We start from the raw sequence: 20495 nt of genomic DNA, 5'->3' as shown, positions 1-20495 counted from the left end.
GCACAAAGGTCATGAAGGAACTCTAAGTGATGGGAACAGTCTATGTCTTAATTGTGGTGGTGGTCACAAACAGTATACCTAAAAAGAGTAAATTTTATCATCTAAAATATATCTCAATAAACCAGACTTTAAAAATAACATGAAAAGCCTTCCCATGACTCCCTGTTGCCAGAAGGCAGGCAAATTCCTTCATAATTTGGCCCGTGGCTCAGCATCTGACCTCATCTTTGATCCTTGCTCCCCACTGCTCTCCGTTTTCAAACATACCACACACGCTGTTTCTTCTTGCCTAAGTCCCTTTGGTCCTGCAGTTTCCTCTGAGTGGAGTGCCCTTCCCTCTGCCCCCTGGCGAACTCCTACTCAGCCGTGGAGCGGGGATTCTCAGTTTTCCAGCGAAGACTGTCCTGACTCTTACAAAGCGTTTGCAGCCCTGGCCGGTTGCTCAGTGGGTAGAGCGTATGCCCACAGATAGAAGGGTCTTGGGTTTGATTCCCAGCCTCGGTTGGGTGCATGTGGGAAGCAGCCAATCGATGCCTCTCTCTCTCTCTCTCTCTCTCTCTCTCTCTCTCTCTCTCTCTCTCTGTCTCCCCCCTTCCCCCTCACTTCCACTCTCTTTAAAAATCGGTAGAAAAAATATCCTGGGATAAAGATTTTTTTAGAAAGAGCATTTGCAGCTCTTTGCTCCTGTACCTGGCGCCTTGGGAATAGCTCCTGGTGTAGATTTATAGTGTATAACTCTGCGTACTTTGCAAGGACAGGGGCCACGGCGCTGTGTCTTCCTCATCTCCGTATGCCCAGTGCCTGGCACAGAGCCTGGGCACCCAGTGAGGAGCAAGACGGGGAGTGCTGCAGGGTTTCAGGGGTGTGACGATCATGCCCCTGGATTTGGGAGACACCTATGACTTGTCCCTGTGACAGACCCACCGAGGCTGGGTCCTCTTCAGACCGGATCGCACCTTGCTTGTGTGGACTGGCTTGTGCACCACTGAGCATCTCGCCCCAGGGACAGTCCTCAGTGCCCCCTGCAGAATTTTTCTTAGCCGCTCCTCGTGTTCCCAGCTGCTCCTGCCGTTGGAAACCACACAGCAAGAGCAATAACAGCATGCACCTTGCTTGTTCCAAGTGTTGCTGAAGAGTTAGCACAGATCTCTCCGCCTGGCCCCTGGGTTTCAGTGTTTTTAACTGAGCACAGCTGAGTCAGCCGCCTGCAGCCTGGGCACAGCCCCGAGAGTCCTCTGACTCAGCCCCCTGGGCACAGCCCACTTCACCAAGCCATCCCGAGGCGGGGAGTGTTTTCCATGGGGAGCAGGGTAACGGAGAGAATACCTCCCCTCATTACAAACCAGAACTGAAAGTCAGTGAAGGACATGCTACTTGTCTGTTGGACTCGGCTCATTTTATTTGTACGAAAACATGATTCAATATTGGCTCTTCTCCTGAAGGTATATTTTGAGCATCACTAGTTAGAAAGGGCACCTGATGACTCAGTCTGAAGACTCATGTCCTACTCAGCGTTGACGGCCCTGCCAGGCCCCAGAGAACTCTCCCAGGGGTAAGAAAGGATGGAAATTTCCCTGAAAGGAAAGCTGCGTTTTTGGAGCACTTTGTTGCCTGATCAATTTTGTAGGATGATTGAGATGCTGGAAGAGATGCAATGATAAGCTAAGTGGCTCTCTGCACAACAGACCCCTGCGCCATATGGCGGGGATGTGCACTGCATACGTGTGCTACTCCGTTTTGCATCTGCACACGGGTCTGTGAATATCTGGGTTTTCTAACTGGCTTGAGGACTGTGTAGGACGGCTTGTGGAGTCATGTAAAGCCATAGGAAGGAAACTGATGGCACGATCAAATCAAGAGATAATATTTTAAGAAGTTGTATGTGAAGATCAACAGAATTTGTATTGCGAGGTCTGTTCCTTTCCTTGCCATTTGTTCTGTCTTTCCTTCCTGCACCCCCACCCCAATCTGGACCGCCAGCGTGGGAGACAGATGCTTTCCCAGTGATGTTTATTAGACACTCAGGTGCCGGATCTGTCACTCAGGGAGTCACGTCTGCTTCTCTTGCAGCCGCCGCTGGCGCCGCTGGAACCGATTCAGTCGCAGACGATGTAGGGCCGCCGTGAAGTCTGTCACGTTTTACTGGCTGGTGATTGTCCTGGTGTTTCTCAACACCTTAACCATTTCCTCCGAGCACTACAACCAGCCTGACTGGCTGACGCAGGTCCAAGGTACAAGCAGAAGCTCTCCTCTTTTTGTTCTGAATGAGGGATTCCCGAGGCTGTCCATGCACGTTAGTCCTACCTGCTCGGGGTGTGACAGGTGCGGGAACGATTCAGTGCACACTAATGGGAAGAACATAGGACCGTCCAAACACGGGGTGCACCTGGCGTGGAGGTGCAGGTGATGGGCGCCAGGGCATGCCATCGCCTTCACCCTGTGACAAGCTAGCATTGAGGAACCTGCCAGTGGGGAGGGTCCTCCCCCCCCCCCCCCCCCGCTCCGTCCCCACTAAGGGGAAGCTTTATTTTCCCTTCTGGCATTCTGGGCAAGTGGTGCTAGTTCCCCCGCCCCGAACGCCCCAGCCGTGTGGTGTGGGAGTTCGTCCCCAGAGACAGTCCGTTCTGAGTGTGGCAGTTTTGAGCCATCGAGGCCTGTCTTACATCAGGTTAAATCTGTTTCCGTCCAACTCCCCAGCCTGCTGGGAAGTGTTTTCTGCTGTTAGAAATGACCTGGATAGGCAACTGCTTCTTCTCTCGTGGTGCTGTAAGCCAGACCAAGAGCTTTTGTGACTGATAGGAGCAGGAAATACAATATGCTGGACAGAATGGAGACGCATGGGCTCCGAGGGCTCGGGAGCATCGGAGGTGACGTGGAGAGCTGCCCCTCCCCATGGCACAGTCAGTGAGACTGAGGCCCAGGGAGACCTAGGGCCCTCTCCTAGTCACACGTCTAGGTAGTGGCATCGGCACGCCTGGAACCTGGCAGACAAGCAGACCATCGATGTTAGTGCCACGTCTCTGCAATGGAGGCAGTAGCGGAGAAGGGGGCATTCACAGCAGGGACCGGGGGAGGGGAGCAGAGGAGGTCCCAAGGACACCTGCCCCTTGGTCTTTCCAGATATCGCGAACAAAGTCCTCCTGGCGCTGTTCACCTGCGAGATGCTGGTGAAGATGTACAGCCTGGGCCTCCAGGCGTACTTCGTCTCGCTCTTCAATCGCTTTGACTGCTTCGTGGTGTGTGGGGGCATCACGGAAACCATCTTGGTGGAGCTGGAAATCATGTCTCCCCTGGGCATCTCCGTGTTCCGCTGTGTGCGCCTCTTACGGATTTTCAAAGTGACCAGGTGAGGGCGGGGCGCCTCGCTGCGGGTGTTTTCTGCGGGCCAGGGCCTCCCGTCAGGCGATGTTCTGCGTTCTGGGCTCACACCCTCTCCTCGACTTGTAGGCACTGGACATCCCTGAGCAACTTGGTGGCATCCTTGTTAAACTCCATGAAGTCCATCGCTTCGCTGTTGCTCCTGCTCTTCCTCTTCATCATCATCTTCTCCTTGCTCGGGATGCAGCTGTTTGGAGGCAAGTTTAACTTCGACGAGTCGCAGACCAAGCGGAGCACCTTTGACAATTTCCCGCAGGCGCTTCTCACGGTGTTCCAGGTGAGCCCCCCCCCCCCCGGCCACTGCCCCTCCCTGCCAAGCCCGTTATGAGGTGCCTCCTTGTCTGTCCACGACTCGGTGAGACAAAACGGTTCTGGTTCTGTTTCCATTAGTCGTCTCCACCCCAGTGATGGATGCTCTGCTACATTTTGTTCCATTTAAGCAATCTCTTTTGCATCTCAATCCTGCTCTCGATGGGATGTGATTTAATGTTTTTGCAAGGCCACAGACCCTGGGGTGTCTGTGAGATCGGCTCTTTTCTGGTTCTGTGCTAATTTTTGATCGAGGGCAAGTTTTGTAATTCTGGCTATAACAGATTTATGCAAAGAAGTGACTTCCAAAGGCCTAATGCTGTCGTGTAGTCAGAGGAATCAGGGTGATAGAAGAGTTGTGGCAGCCTTCTGCCCCTTTTCTGTCCTCCCTCGTGTGATGTAATGGGGACACACGGCCTCTGAGGGTGTCTGTGTGGTTGGGGCCCCTGTGAGCAACGAGGAGCCAGCCCTCCTGGCTCGAAGCCGAGTTGCTCTAAACTCCTCTTCATCTTCCTATGTTGTGAGCTAAAGCCCTTCCTTAGACAGACCTGGTCGATAAATTTAACCGTCCCGTCTGCCCTTGTGGCTTTTCACATGCAAGTCTGGGAGCTCTGGGCCCTGCTAGAGAGGCCGTGGGGCCGGCGGGAGGGGCAGCGGGCATGCGGGCCTGGGGCTCTCCCAGTGCTCAGCTCTGTGACCCTGGAAAGTCACTGTCCTTTTCTGAAAAGGAGAGAGAGAGAGAGAGAGAGAGAGAGAGAGAGAGAGAGAGGCAGGCTAGTGAGGGAATGATCTCTGATTCTTTCCCACTTGGCCACTGGAAGTGAGTGGGATTTCTGTCACTGCTACAGGCTGTGACAGAATTATACTTAATTTTTGAAAATTTTTTGAATTATACTTAATTTGGGGCCACTGATGAGTCACTGGTTTTTCTGATTTCTTTCAGAGAAGCCTGTGTGGTGGTTGTTTTGTAATACATGCATGTGGCACAAAATTCAAACATTGCAAAAGGATATAAAGTAGCAATCAAGTCCCCTCCCTCCCACCTACCCACCCACCAAGCCAGCCCCCTTCTAGGAGACAACCACCGTTAAATAGCTTCATGTGTATTCTTTGAGATATATTTGCTCAGGTATAAGTCAGTTAACCTGCCTGCCTACCTGCCTCCAGGTGAACTCACACAGATGGTAGCTCATTCTACACCGTTTTCCATCTTGCTTTTTATCACTTAGTGTCCTTAAGAACCTGCCTGATTGGCCCACAAAAGGGTGCCACCTCCTATTCCCTGCAGCGTAAACTCCTGGGTATGGGCGTGCATGCTTCATGGAGCAGTCCCCTGCTGAGGAATATTTTATCGTCTCCAGTCTTGCCTCAGTGGGTGACCTTGAACATACGCCCTGGGGCACATGAGTGAGAGCAGATCTGTAGGAGACGTTCCCAGAGTCTGCTGGTTCCGAGGGTGTGTGTGTGCATGTGCAGCTCGGATGCTCTGGCCCACGTATTCTCCTTGAGGGTGTGTTCGTTCATCCTCCAGGGATGGGGGTGGGGCTGCCCACTGGAGGTGCTCGGGCTTTCAGATTGCACCTGTCTGATTGGTGAACATGGTATTATCAGGAGTGAACTTGAATGTCTTTTCATGTGACTAAGGCCCACTTATAATTCCTTTTCTGTGAGTTGCTTTATCCAATCCCATTTTCCTGTTTGTTGGTGACCACGATGGTTTTAATTTTTAAAGTATTTGGCCCAGATAGGTGATATGGGAGCTCGCTCTCTTTCTCTCTCTCTGCCTCTCTCTCTCTCTCTCTCTCTCTCTCTCTCTCTCTCTCTCTCTCTGTCTCTCTCTCTCTCTTTCTTTCTCCCTCACTGTCTCTTTTTCTTTTTGGAAGTTAGTGTATTTTTAAATTGCTGTTAATGTTCACCTGGTTCTATTTCATGATGGATTGAATTACCAAGTATCATCAGTAAAGATTATATTTGAAATTCAAGTAGTTATTAGTACCTACTCACGAGGTAGTTTGTAAATTTACGTAAGATACTTAGGGAATTCTCTGCTTATAAAAATTCATAGCTATAGTTTTCCATTTCCGCACTTGGTTAACTATGTGGAATACTAGGCAGCAGTTAAAAAGAATGAAATGAGCCCTGGCCAGTGGCTCAGCTGGTTGGAGCATCATCCCGTGCACCAGAAAGGTTTCAGGTTTGATTCCTGGTCAGGGCACATACCTAGGTTTGTGGGTTCAGTCCCCCAGTTGGGGCATGTGTGGGAGGCAACCAATCAATGTTTCTCTCTCACATCAATATTTCTTTGTCTCTTTCCCTTCCTCTCTCTCTAAAATCAATGAAACCATATCCTCAGGTGAGGATTTAAAAAAAATTTTTAAGAATGAAATGAAGCTGTTAACACAGAGTGTCTCCAGAGTATACTGTTGAGGGGCGGGGGGTAAGGCAAATGGCAGAAAATTCATACAGTATATGATACCCTTTATGTCTAATAAATCAGAGAAGCCCCCAACGGCCCATTTCCTCTGAGTGTGCATATGAGTTTAAATCCACAATAAAGGCTCCAGAGAGAGACACCCCAATAGCATGCTCTCTGGGCTGGGGTGTCATCCCAGGGTACAAAGTGTTATATGTAATGTTATTTTCACTAGAACTCATCTATTGGTGTAATTAAAAATAATGGGGTTTTTTTGCCCTAACCGGTTTGGCTCAGTGGATAGAGCGTCAGCCTGTGGACTGAAGGGTCCCAGGTTCGATTCCGGTCAGGGGCATGTACCTTGGTTGTGGGCACATCCTCAGTAGGGGGTGTGCAGGAGGCAGCTGATCGATGTTTCTAATCTCTATCCCTCTCCCTTCCTCTCTGTAAAAAATCAATAAAATATATTTTTTAAAAATAATAATGTTCTGTAAACTCTGCAGGATAGCAGGTGGGTTTGTTCAGTGCAGACCGGACTGTGAAAGGCAGTGTAAACCAGATGTAGGCAGCCACCACGGAGCTCTGGAGACACCTGGGAATTGTGGGTCCACCGGTTGATCAAGTTTTGGCTTCTCAGATTCTGACAGGCGAAGACTGGAATGCTGTGATGTATGACGGCATCATGGCGTACGGGGGCCCGTCATCTTCGGGGATGATCGTCTGCATCTACTTCATCATCCTCTTCATTTGTGGGAACTGTATCCTTCTGCTGGCCAGGGTGTTGCTGCTGCCCCCTCTTGTTTGGTTTCTCCCTCTGACTCTCCCCATGGTGGCGTGGTGGCCGTTGTGATGGGGAGGTGAATGCCCTTACCCTGGTCTGTCTGCCCTCCGTCACCGTTGCTGGGTCAGCAAAGGAGAGGCAGCGTCCCAGTGAGGCCCTGCAGGATGAGAGCAGGCTTGGAGGAGCGAGCCCGAGACAGTGCCTGGGCCGCAGCAGTGGTCACCCCTCAAGGTGTCGCATCTGCTGTGCAGGTCCCATGGGATAGCTCAGGGCAAGGCCAGGTGGCTCTCCGTGCCATCATCCTTGGGAGGCTGGGGCACAGTTATATTTTCTTAAGACCCCTCATAACTGATGGGGACTCACCTTCAGTGGGCTGAACTAAGCTCCTGTAAATCTAACTTTACTTTGCTGACCTGTCCATCTTTGAAAGTCAAATATCCATAGACTGGTTGCTGTATCATGCTGTGTAACTTCTCCAACGTGTTTATTCCTTCTCCCTACCAAGAGGTACTCTTCTAACCCCAGGCTTCTGGAAACTCAGGTCTCCCTTTACCTCGATTGGCACTTTCATGACCCCATCACCTTTGCTTGTGTCTGCTGTATCTTTCCGTCCTCCCTGCCCAGCACAAGACCTGGCTTGCAGAGCCCCTCAATAAATGCTTGGCGGAAGAGCTGTTGTACAAACATATGAATACCACCTCAGGCTCCCAGAGGCTCTGTGTAAAAAATAGGCTAGCATCTGGAAGACGGTTCGAAGTCTTAATATAATTCACTCACGTTCCTGCCCTCTTGAACGACTTGATTCGATTTGTCGAGCACGAAATCCCCTGGAAGCTGTCTTATCGTCGGTCCCTGTTAGGTGATGTTTGCATGTTCGGCACCCACCGGAGATCTCAGACTGCAAGGGCACGTGAGCAGTGTGTGCTGCTCCCGTCTCAGGTCCCGGCTCCCGCCTGTAGAGGGCTGTGCTCAGCCTGAGACGCTTAGTCAGGGGAGGGAGCCGCCTTCACTTCCTGCCCTCTCATCTCCTGCGTCTCGAAAACAGACTTACCAGCTAGCAAATAAGAAACAAGCATCTTCTGATTTGGAAACCTTGTTCTGAATCCTTTTTCTAATTGTTTATGGAAACCACACATACGTTATAGTAAAAGCCAAAAACCTTATAACTTGTTCAAATACCTAACTTTTTACTATTTGAAAAAATAAAATTCAACCACCGTAGTCAACGATTTAGCCACAGTGGGCCTATTCAAAAGAATAGTCCAGCACATCCAGCAGTGAGTCAGGCGTGTGGTGGTCAGGGGATGTGCAGTAAATGAATGAATGAATGAGGTGTCTGTACACCCTGGAGGCCGTTTCCAATGAGAAAGGCTCAGACTGCCTTGTGCAATGGGATCCTCATTTGCATAATGTGTTGTCTTTGAAGGGGTCTATTTTGGAAAGCATGCCCAAAATATATATGCGTTATGGGTGTGTGTGTTTTAAATGAAACAAAACAAAATGCGTAAAGCAAACTTGCAACATGAAAAAGACCCTCTGTGTTTATGTTATAGATTGTCTTATGCAATGTGTCTCTTAGCTGTAGATACCTAGGTGTGTAGAGGCACACACGTGCATGCGCAAGCACACGTATGCACATGCATGAAAGGAAATGTTGACGTTTGTAGGTTTTCACGCAGTTTAGTGAATCTTAATTTTGCTTCTGTCCAGACTATCTTCTCCGCTTTTCTAGTTTTATAAAAGAAAACAACAACAAAAGCACACGGCTCTGGTCCTCTGGCTTTACAAGTGAACATGGCACTAGGGGACAGTGTCCCGTTACCAGCCTCCTGGAGTGCACAGGGGATGCGACGTTTCTATTGTTGACCGTGCATCAGAAAGGTGTTATACCCTTAAAATGTTCAAATTAGATATCCTACTGAATGTCTTCTTGGCCATCGCTGTAGACAATTTGGCTGATGCGGAAAGTTTGAATACTGCTCAAAAAGAGGAAGCTGAAGAAAAGGAAAGGAAAAAGATCGCCAGGTAACCCTGTTTTCACCTAAGTTGCTGCTGGGGAGCCAGCTGCAGGTGAGGCCTGGCGGAGCCACACAGACTCCCACGTTGCTGCTCAGTGGTGATCGTGGATGGCCACGTGGGGCCGGCACAAAAGGCTGGAATCTGGGGCAGAGCCTGGGCTCTTGGCTCGCATTCCCTCAGAGCTGAGAGTGGGAGTCACATGTCCCCATGCCTAACGAATCGCTGCGGTTAATTTTGGCACCATAAAATAAATGATGCATTCAGTGCTGATTAGCTTTTGGATGAGAATTCTAATAAGATGACCCGTGAAATGAATCCAGTGCCCTAAGTGCGCAGGAAGCTCTGAGTGTGGGTTGTGCTGTGTTCTGGCTGGCAGGGTGGTTTCCAGTGAAATGCTGTCCTTCCCGGGCCACTGCTGATGCAGAGCCCTGGTGAGGGCTTTTATTCGCAGCAGCATAGTCACTTGGTTTCTTGGGTTCTGTGCTCTCCTCTGTAGAAAAGAAAGCCTGGAAAATAAAAAGAACCACAAGCCGGAAGTCAATCAGATAGCCAACAGTGACAACAAGGTACATGATCTGAAACGCTCCCCCCCCCCTTTCTGTTTCAAAATGATTCACCCTAATTGTGCACTTTCCACCGTGAGAGTGTGCTATGTGATATTTCAGTGAGTTTGGCACACTCCTGTAGGGGCTGGCCTCCGGGGGTTCTGAGTGAATTTAGGCACTTCACTGGTAATTAGCCAGTATTTTACCAGAGAACCAGTGTGTTAGATGTTTGACTGGTCTGACCACTTATTTTCCTTTATTGGGCTTGTGCAATCAGACCTGACCTGTGAGTGTTTTCTCAGTGGGGATTGAAATCCAGGGCTGTGAATGGGTATCTGCCCGAGGAGACCGCAAGGCGAGGGCCTGTGTGCTCCGGCCTGTTCTGTGAAACCCTGTCCCACGGATGATAGCTCTGGGCTTTTCATTCACTTGGTTGTCTGTTCATTGAATCAGTAAATACTTTTTGTACAGTTACCATGTGTGAGAGACTGAGGACTGAGACTGAACAAGACCAACAAGTTCCCTAGCTGCATGGCGCTCACTGTCAGTATGTGATGCTGCTGGGCGCTGTGACCACAGCTGGGAGGGTGTCGCCTCATCTGCCCTCAGACCTCGGTCTCCACAGGGTCACTGCCTGGGCATCTGCTGCCCTTGCACACTCACGGCCGTCACACTCTGAAGGGACTTTTCTGCCCCATTCTGAGTGGCAGAGTTGAGTCCTCACTGTGGCACTTAAATCAGAATCTCCCCTCCTCCCAAGATCTCTCTGTCATCCTAGGTCATAATTGATGAGTACCAAGAAGAGGATGAGGACAAGGACCCCTACCCACCCTGCGATGTGCCAGGTATGGGGACGGGCTTGGCCACCACTCTATGATCAGCGGCTGCCTCTGCGGCTGCTAGCCCAGCTGGATGCACACTGGGCCGCCCAGGTCGCCTGGCTGCTGAGGCCATGAGTCCAGTCCCCTGCTTTTTCTCTGGGTCACAGGCAGCTTACATAACCCACATTCCAGGTGGTGGGAGAGAAAGTATAGGTGGATCAGGATAACCCCAGCCTTTGCTGGGAGATCTCTCTAGGGACAACCAATAATTACAACTCACCTGACACTTTCCCATTTGACCGGTGCCTTTATTGGCTGATGTAGGAGGGACCGTGGTGGTAGAGGAGCCTGGGGGACTGATCATGTGTGACTTGAAGCCCCACAGTGTTTTGGGCCGAAGCTGAGCAAGGAGGTCACTGGGGACACAGCTGTGCTGGGGGATGGCCGTGGGAATCACATTGTTGCCGCCTCTTACCTGCGCTTAGATCTTCAACTGCTGGGCACCTCAGCCCCGCAACTACACACCCTCACGTGCAGGCAAGCTGCTCAGTCCCTGCCTCACCCCCGACACACACACAGCCCATATTCTAAAGGGTTTTGATTCTTGTAAGCTGATAGATGTTGTTAAAGTTTAAGCTAAATTTCCATGTGACATCGAGAATGATTAGAACCCAAATTCAGCCTTTATTTCATGCCTATAAAAAAGTGTCTCGTTTAAAGTAGGGGAAGAGGAAGAGGAGGAGGAGGAGGAGGATGAACCCGAGGTCCCGGCTGGCCCCCGTCCTCGCAGAATCTCGGAGCTGAACATGAAAGAGAAAATCGTCCCCATTCCGGAAGGGAGCGCTTTCTTCATTCTTAGCAAGACCAACCCGTAAGTACCCCGTCTCCAGTCACATCCCTGTGGCCCTCCAGGTTGCATGATGGGGAGGGTGGCTGGGCACGGGGCGGCTCCTTTCTGGACCTGAACAAGGGAGCCCCCCCCCCCAGGCTCCAACCCCTCCCCAGCCCCAGCCTTTGTCCTCTGCTCATCTCTTCCTAGCCTTGCTTTCCTGGATGTAGGGGCTCAGGGGTGTGGCCCGGGCTGGGAGGAGCCTAGTCCAGTTTCTCCTCCCCTTCACCCCTGGCTCTCCTTCGGAGCCCACGGCTCTGGCCTTCCCTGGGTGGTCACCTGTGACGTGTTCTCCATCCAAAGGACCCTTTCTTCACCCCTGGGTCTTCTGTTAGGATGCTTCGGGGGTGGGGATTTTGTCACCGACTTCTGCCCAGCGTCTTCATCCTGAGATCTAGTCCGGCTGATCACTTTTCCCTGTTGAGTTTTCTGGCAATAAATAATATTGCTCAGTGATATCTTATAGGTTGGGCTAGTCGGTTCAGCTCTATGACATCCTGCTTAACATGGCGTTGCTCATGTTAGCACGACAAGGTGCTCACCAGGAGCATGGCCCTTGCTCACAGGTACGGGAAGAGGAAGGTGCTTCTTTACTGGCTGGGTTCTGGGTTTTCCATCATCTGGACCGAGGGAAATGCCAGAGGGAATAGATGGCTCCTGGAGGTTCTAGAATCACAGGGGCAGTTCCCAGCCGTCGGAGAAGAACTCTGTGGTTCTCAGGCCCCGGGAGACACAGGCGGGAAGCAAGGCCGGCTGTGGTCCTGAGAGACTTGCAGATTTGATGATAGCTTTTCCACTCATCACTGTTGAGAGTTTGGGCATCCCTGACGTTACTGACACCCATAGCCCACTGTCTACCTATATTGAAAGACAGATTGATTCCCTGCTCTCAGCCCTGGGCAGCCTTCCTCAGACTCAGTTGCTATCAGCTTGCACCGATGGTCCAGGGCACAGTTCAGCCTTAACCAGCCCCAAAGGGAGGATCTGAAGCAAGGAGTCACTTTTCCTATAGAATTGACTCCAGTTTTGAAAGTGAAAAAAATCTTTCCAAAGGAAAACCTACATGTATTCTATAGGCGCAAAAACAAAAAACAAACAAAAAAAAACTTTAAATTCTAAAGTCAAGTGTTGGGGTGAAGGGTAGTCAGGCACTGACTAGCTCCCGGACGTCAGGGGCGGCAGGGAGCTCCGATGGCCACGGAGCCATTGTGGGGGTGAGGGCCGGACGGGGGCGCTCGGCACATGTTGCCCTCCGGGCTTCATGGGACTCTGATGCCCTACCGCAGGTACACTAAGATCCTCGTGAGATTCTTGCGTGCTGATGTAACTCTCACTTCCGTTCTCAGGAGTGCTCATTATGGGTCAGCTCCAAATAACAATAATAATAATAATAATAATAATAATAATAATAATGCAGCCCTATGACCGAATCCCCCCATAACAGGGCATTCACCAAGCCTCCCTCACTGCAGCCTATGTTAGCACAGCCCCGCTGCAGTACGAGAAAGGGATCGCTCCTCCCATTTGTTGCGAGCTGCTGCGATGATGAGCTCCCACCTCAGTCTCCCTTCTCGGTCGGGAAAGTAAGCGCCAGGCTTCATGTTGTAGCAGGAAACGTCACCGTCAGCCCGGGATGGAAATCCTGAGACAGCTCTTTCATGAGCTTAAGCCTCAGTTTCTTCTCCTTCAGCAGGTGGCAGTCCCCACGCTGAAGGACTCTGGATGGTCCACACAGAGCCGCACCCAGGCCCGCAGGGTCTGCCGTGCAGGGGTTTCGAGGGGTGATGGTCAGGTGGTTCTGGTCTGCTGGGTGGGTGTGGGTGGTTCTGGTCTGCTGGGTGGGTGTGGGCGGCACAGCGACGGCCGCCCCTGCCTGACCCGGGCCAGCATGCGGGGCCGGGGTGCTGGCTGGGCAAGGTCCATGCGCTGATTCTCCCCACAGCATCCGCGTGGGCTGCCACAAGCTCATCAACCACCACATCTTCACCAACCTCATCCTCGTCTTCATCATGCTGAGCAGCGCGTCCCTGGCCGCCGAGGACCCCATCCGCAGCCACTCCTTCAGGAACATTGTAAGCCACCGAGCGGGCGAGGACAGGCGGGTGGGGTTCCTGGGTCATCCCTGGCCTCTCCTGTCGCCCACGCAGAGCCCGGGAGGCCGAAGGGGCTAAAAGCTAGAGTAGGCATCACGTTCCCCTGCAGGCACTTCACCGTTCCCACTTGTAAGCACCAGCCAGGATTTGTCTTATCAGGACAAAGCTTTCCTGAATCGTGTACTTTAAACTTCATTTTAGATCACTTGTAGTGTATTCAGGGACCCCGCCTCTCTTCCTCTTCATTCCTGGCCGCCAATATTCTGGTCCCTCTTTCCTCCCGCGGCCCAGTTCTCATCCGTGCTGTTTGGATGCTTCTGCCCAGTGGGAGACCCAGCAGGAGGGAAATAAAACTGAGACGAGACGAGGTGTGAGGCATGCCCAGGGCTTCCTGAGGGCTGGAGGGGAAGACTTCGGTCCCACAGGGATGGCCAGTCACGAAGCTACCTGGCTGGGTCACGGGGAGAAACACAAGTCAGGGAGGTGATGCAGTGTGGAGTTGAGTGGTTCTGTGAGAGGAAGGTGGGGCAGAGGCGGTTTTATGAAGAAAGCTAGTGGAGGGTTAAGTTTTCTAGAACGGGTTTCATAGCGTAGGGGTGGCACCTTGCCCTGCGGATGCTGGACAGCACAGTGCCCAGACAGTTCTCGCCTAAGAAGTCCCAGCTTAGCAGGCAGCTCGTTCCGCCGAACAGTCCCAGCGTGAGACGGTTTGGAACCAGGACCTGCTGCCTCTCCGCCCTGATACTGCAGCGCAGTTTCAGATGGTAACTCAGAACCCTCCCAGGCGAGGGCGGCCGGCATGAGGCCATCAGGCGTCGCTGCCGTGCCTGCGTGGGACCTGTGTCTGCTCATGAGGTTTAGAGATTTGAGGATTAAGACCAGTCACCAGATCAGTGCCCCAGGATTTCGGTTGTGACCACCAACCCTCGTGCGGTCTTTCCATTTCCAGCCTCTCGGTTTGAAGCCTGGCAAACCCAGCCTATCAGACTGATAAACACACACTCTGACGGGAAGATAAAGAACTTTCCTCCAAGGCACGTGCTGGTGCTGATGTAATGATAACAGCCCCGAGCCTGTCTTAATCTCTACATGCAAATGGAACAAAGACCCGTGTCGTTGAGTTCCATGATAAAAATGAGACCGAAGGGAAAAATACCATCACACGGCAGACTAGGTCCGGAGCTCGCCTGGAACACAGATTGGCGGAGTATTAATTTACATCGGGGCCTCATAGTCTCATTTTTTATTGTAATTACTTGCCCATTACTTGCCCATGAGTTTACTCCCCTGCTGCTTCCCCCAAGAATGCTGTTTTTAAATAGATGTACATCTGTGTGTGTGCATTGCTTTTTAAAGCACAGTTGTTGTTTTTTATAGTGGTAACATTTAACATGAGGTCTACCCTTTTAACAACATTTTGAGTGTACAGACGGTATTCGTAGTGATGGGCATTGTATGACAGGAGCTGTGTCCACTGGACAGCTCCCCACGTCCCCTCCCAGCCCCTGACCACCTCCATTCCACTTTCTGACTGTGCATTTGACGACTTTATCTCATGTAATTGCGATCCTACAGTACTTTTTGTTTTGCTTTTGAACTCCGCTGAGTTATCAATGAAAAGGAGAAAGGAGGCCGAGTGGATCTGAGCGCGCTGACCCCCGGGCGTGGGCAGCAGTGCTTTTCTTGGCCGCCCAGGGGCTGTCAGCAGTAAAGTCCTGCTGTGACCGTGGAGGAAAGGAGGAGGAGGGGCAGAGGCCTATAGAGGGTGAAATGCTTTGCATGGCCTGGCCAGAAACACAGATATGCAAAGTTTATATATTCAAAAATGGATGCCCTTTGGATAATGAATGCCCTCTGAGAAGAGAATTTAACCTCGAGCTGAGGAGAGCTGGCTTTGGGGCAGAGGTCCTCACCTTATTGTAACAGAGAGCAAAGGCCTCCTTGGGGTGGACACTTCAGCAGCAGGGCCCGTGGCTCCCGGCTAGCGTTCCGCAGGCCTCGCTCCGTGCTCTGTGATGCCAGGACTGGCTTCGTGGCCCGGGCAGGCAGCCCTGTGCCCTCCCCGGTAGCCTCATCTGTTAAAGGAAAGGAGTACCTGGCTTGTTACCAGACTCCCTTCCAATGCTGATCTGCTCAGTTCTTTCAACCTTAGACCACAGTTGTCACAACAGTAAGTAGCTGAGACGGCTGCTTCTCCTGGTGGTCTCCACTGTCTCCTGGTGGCTGAGGTCCCCGCGAGCAGCCTTCCTTCAGTGGCAGTCAGACCCCTTGCTGCAGCCCACCTGCCCCTCTCTCCTCCCTCACGGCTCTGAGAAAGGCAGAGACCCCAGAGGGGCAAGCCGGTTGGAGAATAGATGGTATTCTCAGGAATACTGACCAAGTAGCCTGGACTGATGATTCGTTAACCGGGTCACCTGTTCTTTGGGTGGGCCCGGCGAGGTTAAAAAGCAGTGTTGGGAGAGAGAGGGCTTGATGCAGAGTGAGTGAGGTGGTGAGTGAAACTTCCCTGAGGGCTTACCCAGCCCCACACATCGGGGTGCGGGGAGGGGGTGGGTACTTAACTCCCTGAGGAAATGGGCTGGCATTGGAGGGGCCTCGAGGAAGCTTCCGGCCCCTTTTGATGCCCCTTGCATCATTACTTATATTTCCCCACCAATCTAAAGCTCAGCTGGATGGCAACATATTTCATTCAGCCAAGGATGCAGTTAGAAATTCAAGATGTGTGTGAGGCTCTAATTTATCTGGTGCCACCAGTGATTTGTCAATGTGGTGCTCCGATGAGAAAGGGTTATTAATAAAGCACGTTTAGAAACGAGTCTCTGTCTGAGACATGAGACTGGGGAGGGTGGGCACGAGCGGCTGAGGCGGTAAGTAGTTCCAAGTGCTCTTGGTCCATCATCCAGAGGAGCAGTGACTGGCCTGGGTGGGGCATTTGTGAGCATTTCTGCGCTTACCTCCAGAGAGACAGGCTTGTCCCGGGAGGGCCTCCGACTGCAGGTGGGATTCCACCCTTGGGCGTATGGCTGTGGGGCCTGTCCGGGTGCCTTTCTCTCATGTCGTTGTTATGCCTTTCAGATACTGGGTTACTTTGACTATGCTTTCACAGCCATCTTTACTGTTGAAATCCTGTTAAAGGTAATCGCATTTTCATTGATCCTCACATATTCTAGTGCAGCTGTAGCAATAATAGTTTCACTTCTCTGCTTGCTTTCCAGATGCTAGGTTATGCAGACTATGTCTTCACAGCTACTTTTGCGTTTGAGATTGTTTTGAAGGTAACAGGTTCCGCAGGGTGTGTGTAAGGGGCCTGCTCCTGCGTGTGACACACCGCAAAGCAGCGTCAAGTGCTTTGGATTATTTTTGTGTTTTTTGTTTTTTGTTTTTCTGTCTGTGATCAAGCGTATACTTTTTATTTTTTTAATCAGAGGATTTTTTTTTCCCCCTGAAACTTCAGCCTGTTTTTGCTCTTTCCTTTTCATCCTTGGTGCATGTAGGACTTCCTGTGGCTTCATGACAGTGATTGGAAATGACGCTTTGTTCTTTTTTTATATCCTCTGAACTGTGTCAGCTGATCGCAGACACATCACCACGTGTGAAGTTTCTCCCACCCTTCCCGGCATCAGAGCCGGAGGAAATGGATTTATCCGGTGAAGGGCATGGATCTCTTCTCGTGTTTTTGACTGAATTACGATCCAGTGGCTAAAAATAGTAACAGCACTATTTTCTTGCAACAGGATTTGCAAGATAACTTGAATCTGTTTGCGTTAAGATATTTTCTATCTGTTTTAATGGATGGGCTTACATTTACACAGACAAAAGGAGCACCTTTTGGCCAGGGTGCCCTAAATGTACTGCCCATGCATGAGCTAACAGGTGCCATTGCTGCATGCGGTTCGTGTACTGAGAGTGAGAGCCGCCCGGGGAGCTCATTCCCGCGCACCCAGCCGCCTGGAGACCAACCACAGAGAGCCCAGCACCCCCTGCCCCCGACTCGCGAAGTGGTGTGCGTCCTAGCAGTCCTGGATAACGTGGCCTGTGACAACTGTCAGAGCAAATCATCTCCCCGTGGGCCGATGAGCTGGGAAATGAGGAATTTTAACCACAGTTTTCTTTAAACCGTTTTGAGGGTTTTTTTTGTGGGTTCATCTCAGGGGGAAAAAATGTATTTTATGTTAGACTACTATGGAACTTGGGCTCTTTACAAAATCTTCTGTAAAATGAAACCTCAATTAGCATGGTTCAGGAATAGGGTATTTATTTTCTTTCTATTATTATTATTATTACTTGTCAATGAAAACAGTGCAACACCAACTAAACAACCAATCTCTGTGTAAACGTTAGTTAAAAATCTAAACATTTTAGTTCATTTTCTTGCCTTGAAGCCAGTGAATTTGGTTGTCAGTTCTAAGCCAGACCCGTGCCCGGGTCCGTGAGCAGATTCTAATAGCGGTCTCCACGGTCAGGAGCACAGAGGCGGAAGCAGTGGGTGGGCGTGGGGTGAAGGGCACTCGCCCAACCTCTGCTTGGTCCCAGCTGCTTTTAAAAACAATTTCCCTTTTCCTTCAACCAAAGGGGGAAATGTTCTACTTAGTCTGTTAGCCTGGTTAATTGAGGTTTTATTTTATTTTATTTTCCACATGTCTTAGTTGTTAAATGAAGTAGTTACTTTCCGGCTTTGGAGCAAATGAATACAGGTTTATTTAAAAGGAAAAAAATATATTGCTTTTCAATTTCTGTCTATTTACCTCAGTCACACAAACCTTGCATGTCATTCATGATTTTGAAAGTATTTTAGCGGAAAATAAGCTAAAGCAAGGATTCAGAAAATGGAGATTTGCCAAGAAGCATGCGACGTATGAAATGGTGGTTCCTGGTGGCCTTGTGAAAATTTGGAAGGCTTTTTGGTTATTTGGTTTAACACATGAAATTACCATTTTTGTAAGTCAGGAAAAGGTTGAGTGTTGGCAATTTCATATGGTCCAACTTTATTAGTTCCCAACTCTGTCTCTCCTCTCTGACACTTACCTGAGTCTTCCCCACTCTTTTACTTTTTTTAATTTATTTTTTGTATAAACACTGAATTCTTTGTGTTTTGCTGTTTCCATTCTGGGGAACTTCCTCACCCAACTCCTTCCCCATCACCAGTAAGAGCCTCACGGGAGCACCCACGGTGTGGGCTCCGGGTGCTGGCGGCCTGTGACTGGAGAGCAGTGGGATGACTTAGGTGAGACGCGGGTGACGCTTCCTAGCCACACCCTCTCCACCTGGAGAACTGAGTGGGAAGAGCTGGGTACAGTGGATGTACCACTAAGAACCGTTAGGAGCAGGAAGAGGCCTCCCTGGCAAAGTACTGGTTTCTGTGTAGACAGAGCCGGTGAGTACTGGGCCCCAGCACTTTTAAAAAAATATTTTTATTGATTTTAGAGAGCAAGAGAGAGAGGAACGTTGCTGAGAGAGAAACATCGATCCCCTGTCTCCTGCACAAGCCTCCAACCCAGGCACGTGCCCTGACCGGGAATTAAAACAGTGACCTCTTGGTTCATGGGTAGAAGTTCAGCCACTGAACCACACCGGCCAGGCCCCAGCGCTTTGTCCGGCCTCTGGGTTGGAACAGTGTAGGCTCTGCCAGGGACTCAGGGCCCAAAGCAGCTTTGTGTGGGGAAGCCAAGTTGTCTGGGCAGCAAGTATGGTCACGTGGACTCTCTCCTGAGACAGGCTCTCTGGACATGCCAGTGTTGTTCATGTTTGAAATTTGTTGTTGCTGTAATAAAGTCTAAATTGTTCTCTTCTTTTAATATGTCCCCAAAGTGAGCTTCCCTTTTGCCATTTCTGAACAAATTATGCAGGTGCTCAGCCCTGTTGGCTTACATTTCTGGCTTCATAATGCACGCTTGTTAGTAAAGATAGACTGTCCTCCAGGCGTTGTAAAGAGCCCAGGTTTCTCTTCCTCTGGGGAGGAAAACCAGTCAGCTCACCCAGATTCTGCCCATAGATGACGACCTTTGGAGCATTCCTCCACAAAGGGGCCTTCTGCCGGAACTACTTCAACTTGCTGGACATGCTGGTCGTCGGGGTGTCTCTGGTATCTTTTGGGATCCAGTAAGTATTCCGGGGTGTGGGTGCGTACACACCAGGACTGCTGGGCAGGATGGTTTATGTGAGGAATTTTAACATGATTCGTAAAGGCTGGGCATCATTTTAATAATCACACTTAGGTACCTGGCAAAGCTTAATGGGTACCTAGGCCAGAAAGCCCTGGGCAGTCCCTGCTTTCCTGTGTTTCTCTTGTCCTTTTCGTGCCCATTGCTAGCTTGGACTTATTGTTCTCTGTGATATCTGCTTTCAACAGAGAGTGAAAGAAGCCAAGTTCTAGTTCAAAGCGTTTTATCCAGCTTCCTCCAGGGCTGGCCCCAGGACCTTGAGGGCATCCTCTTGCTTCCCCATCTGTATGGGAGGGACATGGGCCAGGTGGCTTCTTGGAGCCCTTTCTACTTTGGGTAGTGAAGGTTCCCTTGATCTCCAGGACATATGACCCTTTTCCTTTGCCCTCTAAAATTTTCACCTAGGAGGGGCCTGCGACAAGTCTCAGGGAGAGGTTAGCTCAGCTCCACACGGGACCCACCACGCTGTGCTGTGGTAGTAAAATGAGAGCCAAATGTGACAGTCTCCGTGTTTCATCCAACTCTAATGCCCTCTGCCTTCTTTCCTCCCCGTTTCTCCCCTTAGATCCAGTGCCATCTCGGTGGTGAAGATTCTCAGGGTCTTAAGGGTCCTGAGGCCGCTCAGGGCCATCAACAGAGCAAAAGGACTTAAGGTTTGGGCCTCGCTCCCGCAGGCTGGGCTGGCTTCGGCGGGGTTAGCTCTATTTACTGACTTGGCTGGGCTCGCGCTGGGCTGAGGCCTGATGGATTTTAAAGTGGGTTCACCTTTGAAAAGGACATTTCTACCCAGTGGAGTGTCCTCTTTCAAACCTGATACCATTTTTAAGTGTTATGATTGCCTTTATTTTCATTTATTTAAAATATTTTCTTTATGTAGTTACTCAGCATTTATTTTATATTATTAATGGTGTTTACTTTGGTCTTTAAATCTATTCTCATGCAGGTTGTACAAAAGAGGGTTTATGTTTTCCTAAGTTTTTTTATGGGGTGGGAAGTCCTATGGGCCTGTGTGCCAGGCAGGGCCGCCCCCCCCCTACCTGCCCCCCGCCCCGTGGTAGGAAGCCAAGGTGGGACCCATTACAGGGT

At 50.6% G+C, this 20495-nt stretch overlaps 1 protein-coding gene across 4 annotated transcripts in view; it reads left to right on the top strand.

The window, feature by feature from the left end:
* The window catches only part of CACNA1D (calcium voltage-gated channel subunit alpha1 D), a 296908-nt gene that overhangs the window by 212544 nt on the left and 63869 nt on the right, over positions 1-20495 (top strand). For all 4 annotated transcript variants that reach the window (XM_081105979.1, XM_081105978.1, XM_081105980.1 and 1 more), the window contains 12 exons: positions 2071-2231; positions 3121-3346; positions 3448-3655; positions 6738-6858; positions 8792-8906; positions 9397-9466; positions 10224-10290; positions 10987-11137; positions 13098-13227; positions 16324-16383; positions 19241-19347; positions 19975-20062. In XM_081105979.1, coding sequence (XP_080962105.1) covers positions 2071-2231; positions 3121-3346; positions 3448-3655; positions 6738-6858; positions 8792-8906; positions 9397-9466; positions 10224-10290; positions 10987-11137; positions 13098-13227; positions 16324-16383; positions 19241-19347; positions 19975-20062 — 1504 coding nt within the window. The remainder of the gene's footprint in view (positions 1-2070; positions 2232-3120; positions 3347-3447; positions 3656-6737; positions 6859-8791; positions 8907-9396; positions 9467-10223; positions 10291-10986; positions 11138-13097; positions 13228-16323; positions 16384-19240; positions 19348-19974; positions 20063-20495) is intronic.

This window comes from Myotis nattereri (genome assembly GCF_964212035.1).
Source record: "Myotis nattereri genome assembly, chromosome: 14".
NCBI classification, from domain to species: domain Eukaryota; kingdom Metazoa; phylum Chordata; class Mammalia; order Chiroptera; family Vespertilionidae; genus Myotis; species Myotis nattereri.
The sequence above is the reverse complement of the archived record's forward strand: the minus strand, read 5'-3'. Positions and strand labels throughout refer to the sequence as shown.